General features: G+C 33.7%; 1 protein-coding gene across 1 annotated transcript; it reads right to left on the reverse strand.

Moving 5' to 3' along the window:
• Window positions 1–5,067: 5,067 nt before the first annotated feature.
• LOC106302586 lies at window positions 5,068–6,123 on the reverse strand. The gene is made up of 2 exons (XM_013739061.1): window positions 5,721–6,123; window positions 5,068–5,186 (listed from the first exon to the last, which is right to left on the reverse strand). Exons 1-2 carry the CDS (start codon window positions 6,121–6,123, stop codon window positions 5,068–5,070), a joined length of 522 nt encoding a protein of 173 aa, XP_013594515.1.
• Between the last annotated feature and the right edge of the window lie 2,943 nt (window positions 6,124–9,066).

Genomic DNA, 9,066 nt, shown 5'->3' on the forward strand with positions numbered 1-9,066 from the left:
ATAATGAAAACAAGGGAGTTCAAGATGTTCTCTGTTATGCAGTTCAGATCTCTCTCTCCAGTCCTAAGCTCTCTCTCTCTCTCTCTAATGATGGTTGGTTGCTTCTCTCCAAACTAGGTCTAAAAGGTCTCTTGGCAAGTATGCCGCTAAAATGCTACAAAACCCTAATAATATAGCCTAGCAGGCGGCCACGGACTTAAAATATAATTATTAGAACTTTTGTGAAACTTGCAATCTTCTAATTTGTCACTAACTCACGGGTGGCTTCGCTGTCGATTGATGGTAGCAACCCACCGTCGATCGATTATTCTTGGTGACTGTCGGTCGACATTTTGACTCAATAATCAACTCTTTCTCTGTTTCAAGCAAAGCTCTCAAAAAGTCTCCAAATTGCCTCAATTACATCATTTTCCTCAAGTACATGAACATGTAATTACTCTAAAAAGAGGTCCGAATACATATAAAAGACTCTGAAAACCTATATAAACCATGACTAAAAGTGGATAAAATCCATGGCATATCAATTTGCAAAAAGCCAAATTTCAATGTGAGATTTTTAACAATTTTAGTCATTTATAGTACTTTTTAAAATTTGAAAATATAACATATACGGAAAAGTAAAAAATTTTATTATATGGTAAATGTGGTTGTTTAAGTTATTTAACAAGTTAAAAATTAAAAAATATAATGTACACTAATTTTTATCAAATCTTTATTATTCAAAATCATTAATTGTCCTATATACTTTATCTACATTGAGAAATTTTGTAAGTTTTATTTAATAAAATAATGAAGAACATTAGTAATTAATTTTATGGTTAGTTTAATAAAAAATTTATTAAATATTCAGATAGATCAACATATTTTTCTAAGGATTCTAAGAATGATTGTGGTGATGACATATTACTACCTCAAATGTTGTAATGCTTCTCTTTTAATATATAAGGGATATGTACTCCAATTTGTATATTATATATTTTCATTATAATACCCTAACTTTCTCACTTTTATTTGCATATTGTGAACCTTTGAAGTACATACTAATGATTAAAATCTAAAATAGACAGCATAGAAAACAAAAATAGAGTAAATGTTGTTTTATAAATTATTAATGAGAAAAAAAAAATTTCAATACTAGTGTTATAATTGGAGTTTCTTCTCATTTCGTATTTTTTCCTCTAAATTAGAATCACAATTCAAAGTTTTCATTTTTCACTTTCCATTTTTCTCAAATTAAAAAGCAAGTCCAGTAAATTCAAAATTTTCATTGTTACTATACTCTGGTAAAAACCTTAGATTTTTTTTTTGATGAGCAAAAATTAGTTGAGCCGCCACTAGTGAATTTTTAGCTTATGACTATGTAACCTGATGCATTAGTATGGATACCCTGGTATTCTTGAAGAACTGACTGAAGCGAAGGCGGTTTAAGGATATGGAACCTTAAGCATGTAAAAATTGTCCTCAATCGGCCATGAAAAGATAGTACAAACTGGTATTGCAGCCATCCCTGAGTGTCGATTGACACCAGATGAGTGTCGATCATCACTAGTATTTAATGTCTCTGTGGATTTTCTTGAGGGATGTCGGCCGACACTAGGTGAGTGTCGATTGACACTGCTCTTCGGTGTTGACCCTTCGGTGTCGACTTAGTAATTCCTGGTCAATTTTGGTCTGACGAAACTCAAAAATCCATGGCTTTCAGGGGGTGGTTGACACTGAACTCGTGACAACAAAGTCACCTTTGTTCAGCTTGTTTGACCTTCTAGATCTGTGATATTCATCAACCTCTACCAGAATACCATTGACAAATGTCTTGGGTTTGTTTATGACCTTCCACGAAGCACTTCATCTTGCCTTTCCACAGCAGTTTGAGCAACATGAACATCTAGCTTCTTCACATGAGTGGAGGAGCTTCAAATTTCCCATTCGGCTCAGTGTACACAGAATCCAACTTCTTATTGAAGTCTACACTTATCTTTTATTGACCTTCTAAGACCTGATCCAACATAGCTTTAATTTTTCCCTCTGAAGTTGCTGCTGGAGGATTCTGATTAGTTGAAGCTCCATAGCTTCTTGTAAAGTTGTTATTACCCTGAAAAGTCTATTATGTGATTCCAACCCCTGTGGATTTGAACCCTAAATATTACAATTGACACTATGAAAATTATAGAGTTGACCTTTGGGTAAATTTGAGCATATCAAATTTTGGCGGCGTTGCCGGGGACTCTTGATTCACCATTAGACTAGGCGTAGGATTTAGTCTAGTTTTTTTTTAGCTTATTTATTATCTTTTCTTATGTTTCAGGTGCATGCATTGCAGTATAAAAAGCAAAAATAAAATTGAGCTTTTGGACCTTTTAAATCATGAGCTTTCCGAGTTGGAACGCAAAATGCACTAATCAACCAACTTTTGTTGTAGAGATAATATATGTCTAATTACTAGAATCTCAAATTTCTTTGCAGATTCTTCTAGTTAAGACAAGCATAACTATCTTGTTTGATAAGTTCACTATATCCATAAACCAAATTTCTTAGCATATACGTATTTACATCAGCAACGATTAATTCAAATAATCAATAATGTTTTCGCATCTACCATTATCCTATGATCAAAATTTCAGGTTGTCAATCCAAATCTAGCATTAAAAACAATAAAGATGGAGAATAAAAGATGAACTCCAACAATTCATTCTATAAACTCATCGATCTTTTGAAAATTCTAAATCTAATTGGTGGTTTACTCAAACATGATCAAAGAACACATAATCATAGTCTGAATAAATTGCATAAATAGATTAAGATAAGAAATATTTGAGTTTCAAATCACTCTTTAAAGGCGTTCTGACTCGTCTCTCCAAATCTAAATTAAAGTTTAGCTTAAACAATGGGGTAGAATAGCATATATAGGTCTAAAACATATTTGGGGGTTTTTTGTGAATACTGAAGACTTCTGGATTAAACTTGTAAGTTTTTGAAACTTCATCAAACTCGTCGGATTTATTAACTTCGGATGGGTGTCGTTCGACACCATGTGTGAAAATCGACTTCAACTTAATGTTTTCAGCTCCAATTCTCTTGATGCTCCAAATTGTTCTAGAATCTCTAAAGTATTCCAAAACGTACCTAAACATGTAAAAACTCTATAAATGACTTGAATTATATAATATAGACTCTAAAATAACACTTATATCATGATCAAAACTTATAAACCATGATATAACACATGCTCTAAATAGGAAGAATGACTTCTTAGATTAATTATCACCAGACAAGACACTCAGTCTTATGTGAACCACACACATTAAGAACATATCAAAGTTTTCTTGATAAGGCAGTGGCTCTGATCTAAGAAGAACTGTGTTACCGTGGAAGCCCCCTTAGTCCAATGGTTTGAGTAAGAGTTCATTAATGCTTCTACACCAGGAGGTCTGAGTTTCGAATCCCATTCGAATCCCAGCAAAGGTGAATTATGCAGATTTATGGAGAAAAACATACAGGAGATCTTCGGCGTGGCGCAAGGAGTACCGTCAGGCATGGATCTCATAAGATGGCTCTGGATGATGCAGTCAGGCGTGAATCCTCAAAAGGCAGGTATAATTGCCGGTTGTAGAATCGTCTTGTAACATTTCTCATAGTTTGTAATAGCATAATTAACCATCGACAAAAAAAAAAAGAAGAACTGTGTTACCTTTATTAATGAGGAATTTATTAGGCGGACAAGATAGAAATAAGAGACTCAAAACAACATGATTTGTAAAGGAAAACTAAAAGACATCTAAAATACAAGAAAGTGCATTTGTAAAGGAAAACTAAAAAACATCGAAAATACAAGAAAATGCATTTTTGCAAAAAAAAAAAAAAGGAAGTTTACTCAAACATTACATATTTTAGGACAATTGGCTAGAACCATATAATTTTTTTTTTATTACTGCCATTTTTTTTATACCAAGCATACCCTTTTTTATGTTATGAGAAAAAATGTATTTACAAAAATGATATTACTTTTTAGTGCCACATAAGCAAAAACCCGGCGCCACGTAGGAATTTGGTTCCGTGTTTTCATTAAGTCAGCCGTAAAGCTCTATACGTCGTTACGGCTGAGTTATTGCTACGTTGCGGCTGAATTAAACAGCGCAGCTGACTTAAGAGAAAACGGTTGACTTAAGAACATAAGTCAGCTGCTAGTTACAGCTGATTTACAGAAATCTGACTGATTTATGGGATAACGGCTTATTTACGTACACGCGTTACGGCTGACTTATACATCGGCGGTTTGATTTCTGGAAAATTCGGCTGAGTTATAGTTAAGACAAGGCTGAGTTATGTTTCCACAGCTGAGTTAATGAACATCGACAGGCTGAGTTATTGAATTTACAACCGACTTATGGGATGTTGTTACGGCTGAGTTATATTTAATAAGCCATAGTTGGAGATCAATTCCATATGCCTCTCCCACTCTTGAAAAATTCTCCTTTCTTCCTTTATGAAAATATCATTTAATATTTATTTTTTTTAAATAGAAAACGTGAGTCCCGGGGGTGTAAAGACTCCAACACCCTTAACGAATTAGAATATTCTCAAACCCAACCTTTAATTTATCCACCCACCCAAAACAAATCGGATCTAACCCGTCTCTCTTCTCTCTCTCGTAAAGTAGAGAAAAAAATGGAAGAGGAAAACGCAGAGTACCGCTTGGAGAGCTTGAGATGGCTGGCCTTGATCGACGAGCCTCCGATCTGCGGATATGAAACTATCCCTGGCGGTGGTGGGCTTGTCGAGAACGAAAGTCTGTATTCCCATGTTCTCTCGCCCTTTTAACCTCCCGATTTTCTTCCTCTGCCTCCTCTCTGTTCAGTTGACCCCAACTTGAAAATCCCGGGAATTGAATCGAAGAATTTCTCAATGGAATTGTTGATTGAACTACTTTAGGAAGATGATAAGAACGTGATGACCCCATTTTGGTTCGTCTGCTCGTCTCGTATTCTTTGGGTGTGAGGAGAAGACTATAGCCGTAATCATGCATGGGGAGAGCAGCAAACACATGTTTTACAACAACGAATCTTAAACCTATAGGAACCGCACACACTCCTTGATCTTCCTCATGCTTGCTACTTCCCTCGGCATCGGTTCACCACACTCGTACGATCTCGAGCTTTTAAGGTTCAAATCTTCTTTCTTTTGCTTATCTATTTCAAAAATCAGAAAATTCATGAGCAAATTTAAAGTTCTGTAATTGAGATCAGAATCGGGGGTTTTCTTTATAGATTCATGTTCTTGGTAAACGAGATCGTGGCGTTGTTTTTGGATATAACAACGAAGATGAGACGTTGCGTGTGGGATTGTGCTTCTGAACATATCTTGATTCAATTCAATTCTGTTTTGTAGGCATACCAAAGTAGTCCAAGGTAATCCTACTAGTGCTACTTTTTTTTTTTTTTTGTCATCAAATACTGACTCTGTGAACCACTCCGGTAGATTTTGATCAATGTGAACGACAAATAACGGTTGTTTCCTGGCACTGCGTGCTAGGCTATCCGCTCTTAAATTTTGCGTCCTTGGTACATAGATAATCTCCGAACGTGTGAAAACCTCTTTCAGAGACTTAATATCTTCCAAATAACTTGCAAATGCGGGCCATTCTTCTGGTTCCGAAACCATCTTCACCAACTGAGAACAATCCGTTGCAAATGTAACCTGAAACTGGCGTAAATTTTTCATACATTCCATTGCCCAAAGTAGTGCTTCTATCTCCGCATGTAGAGGGGATAGACAAGCTCGGACATTCCTTGCTCCTAACAACCCATCAAAGCCTTCTAAAGTACTTAGCCAACCTTGCCCAGAGAAAACTTCATTCTCCTTCCAAGAACCATCTGTAAAACACCATCTCCCCAGAATTGATGGAAGAGTCGTAACCTCAGCATGGGACCCTATCCTGGTCTCGGTCAATACATGTGCATCAGCCCAAAGTGTCGACTCTGTTTCTGCCAATTTGAGCGTGTCTCTTGGATCCATGTCCATATTACTGAACACTTTATTGTTCCTTCCTTTCCAAATATACCAAAGTATCCATGCAAATTGATGGTCCTCCATCGGTGGAGAGACTCTCCAGAAGAGATGATCCATATTTGTAAAAAGGGAGCTCGTTGGGAACATAGTTGGATTTGATGGTATCTTGGAGAGAGCCCAAACCTGAAGTGCAGGAGGACATTCAAAAAACACATGATTGATTGATTCATCTTCCGCTCCGCAACGTGCACAACAGGTGTCACCTTGTATTCCTCTCGCTTTCAGATTCTTCTTAACTGCTATACAACCTGTAACCAATTGCCATAGGAAATGTTTTAACTTTGAGGGGCACCGTATTTTCTAGCATAAAGCCTTCAAAACATCAACTGTGGGTCCAAACATTAAAGGTGGTCTTTCCCTGTCTGGATAAACCCGTTCGATCTGATATCTTGATTTAACCGTATACTTCTCATTGTTTGTGAAATGCCATCCATCCCTGTCCACCATCTGGGTTTTACTCAGTGATATACTTTTTATAATTTTTACATCCTGGGGATCCATCATAGCCCTGAGTGCATGCGAATTCCATGTCCGCGAAGTAGAGTCAATAAGAGAATCAACTGTGAGGTTTGGATCGAAAATATGTTGATTTTTATTTGCTGGTCTCGGGTGAGTGGTTGGGAGCCATGGATCGTTCCATACAGATATAGATGATCCTGATCCCACCCTTTTGATTAGTCATTTGCTTACCAGAGATCTAGCAGAAACTATAATCCGCCAACCATATGACGGAGAATAAGAGCGAATCGGTTCCAGGGGTGATGCATTCCTGTAATACCGTCCCTTAAAAACCCGGGAAAATAATGTATTTGGCTTCTCGATCAAGCGCCACAATTGTTTACCAAGCACTGCTGTATTAAAATCTGTAATATCCTTAAAATCTGTAATATCCTACTAGTGCTACTAATCCACAATATTAAGCAAATATAATATTAAATTTTTAAATTTATATAAAATAGTATATATATCCTTCTGTTTTAAGTAAAACGTAACTTTGATATTTTTACAAAGATTAAAAATGATTTAAATGCATTCATGTTCTTAATAAATACATATATTGTATCAAAACTATTTTTTGAAAAAAAAAGCATTGTATTTTTGAAATTTATCTTTGAAATTTACTTTTAATTAAAATATTTAATATTCTGATTACACTTAGTAATTCTTGGTAATCTTCAACGTAGTAGTAATACTACCTTACACATAGTAATATTTTGGCAAATGTTAAGTTTTATTAGTAAAACCATGTCCAAATAAAATACTTTTTAGCAAAACCAATGAATTTATACAATAAATGTCATTAAGAAAAAGTATTACATAAACAATTTACCAGAAATAAGTATTTTTATAGATTCTTCTTACTATAACCTTACGATTCACACAACAACCATGAAAGTTAAGAAATCATTTTGGGAAAATGATAAATATTCGTAAACTATATAAATTAATCATCTAAATAGTTTTAATATTTTTATTTACTATATATATAGTCTACTAATAGATAATATATGAGTTTTATATGTTAAATATACGTACTATTTGCAATATATAGGGGTTTCAAATTACACATAATAAAACAAAGTAATCATAGTAGTCCGAATTACACATAATAAATTTAGTAATCCTAGTAGCCCGAATCACAGACAATAAACCCAGTAATCTTAATATTCCTATTACACACAATAAACCCAATAATCCTAGTAGTCCGATTACACACAATGAAAACATAATAAAAAAAAACTCTCTTTTAGACTTCCTCACACTTTATTAGCACATTGTCTTATTCATCTCCATGTTAATGCGTATGATACATCTCCACCAACCTTGTGATGAACCAAATCGATTAGAATGTTGGGAACTGGTGTGTCAAAACTACCGGGATAATATGGAGCCAAAACAGATGCAACAATTTTTGGTGTGCCTCTCCTTCGAATACAATACCATTTGTTTATATTTTTATTATATTACTTAGCTTATATTTTTATGTTTCATATAACTTATATGTGGTTTTCAAAATATTAATTTTACTAAATATTATCAAAATATATTGAAATGTTAAGAAAAAATAAAGGTATTTTCATTGTGAATATAAAACCAACAATATAATGTTTAGTTTGTACTTATATGAAATATATATATAGATATTATTAATTTATGTTTTAATATGACCATATATTTATATAGAATTTTCTAAAAAGTTACTATCTTATTATTTTATCGATTTGTATCATATTTTGAACCGGCCTAATTCGGGACCGAAGAAATTTATTATTTTATAGAGATTTTTAATTTATCGAGTATTAATTTATAGAGTAACTACTGTACTATTTTGATTAGTAGTACCCAGAGATTTTTATTTTGCGAAATAATCTACTTTTTACGAAGATATTGTTCAGATAATACCACTACAATCATATTTACGACCATCTAAAATTCCTGCTATACTACAGATCCATAAACATAGCTTAAACCTAAATACAGTTTTCAAAAAAAAATCAGCCTCTCTCTAAATTACTATCTACTCTTACATTATTTACATTACCCATGGTATATACTCCATTTTAATGATATTCTATAAAAACAATTTATCAAAAACAACTATAAAAACAACACGAAACACAAAAACACAGTGGTGAAAAACGTTTTCATTCTTTTAAAATGAACACCAAATGTTTTTTTTACATTACCCATGATAAAAACTTATTTTGATGATATCTATAAAAAAAAATCGTCAAAAAAGGACATAAATTGTCTCTATTTTGAACTTTAAAACTCATTAATGGAGGATGAGAAGTGGAGCACGATGGGAAGAAGAAAGAAAATGATATTAGTGTGATTATATTGGTTAGGGTTTTCTTGTGGGTCAAGTAGTTGAAATTTATGGTTAGTTTATTAAATTGAATAATTTAATATATAATGAGGTGGAAGGTGAGGTGTAATATTTATATTAAATAAATAGAAGGTTAGTATAGGAAGTGCAATGATAAATGGGTAGTGAGA

The sequence above is a fragment of the Brassica oleracea genome, chromosome C7 (assembly GCF_000695525.1).
Source record: "Brassica oleracea var. oleracea cultivar TO1000 chromosome C7, BOL, whole genome shotgun sequence".
In the NCBI taxonomy this organism is placed as follows: Eukaryota; Viridiplantae; Streptophyta; class Magnoliopsida; order Brassicales; family Brassicaceae; genus Brassica; species Brassica oleracea.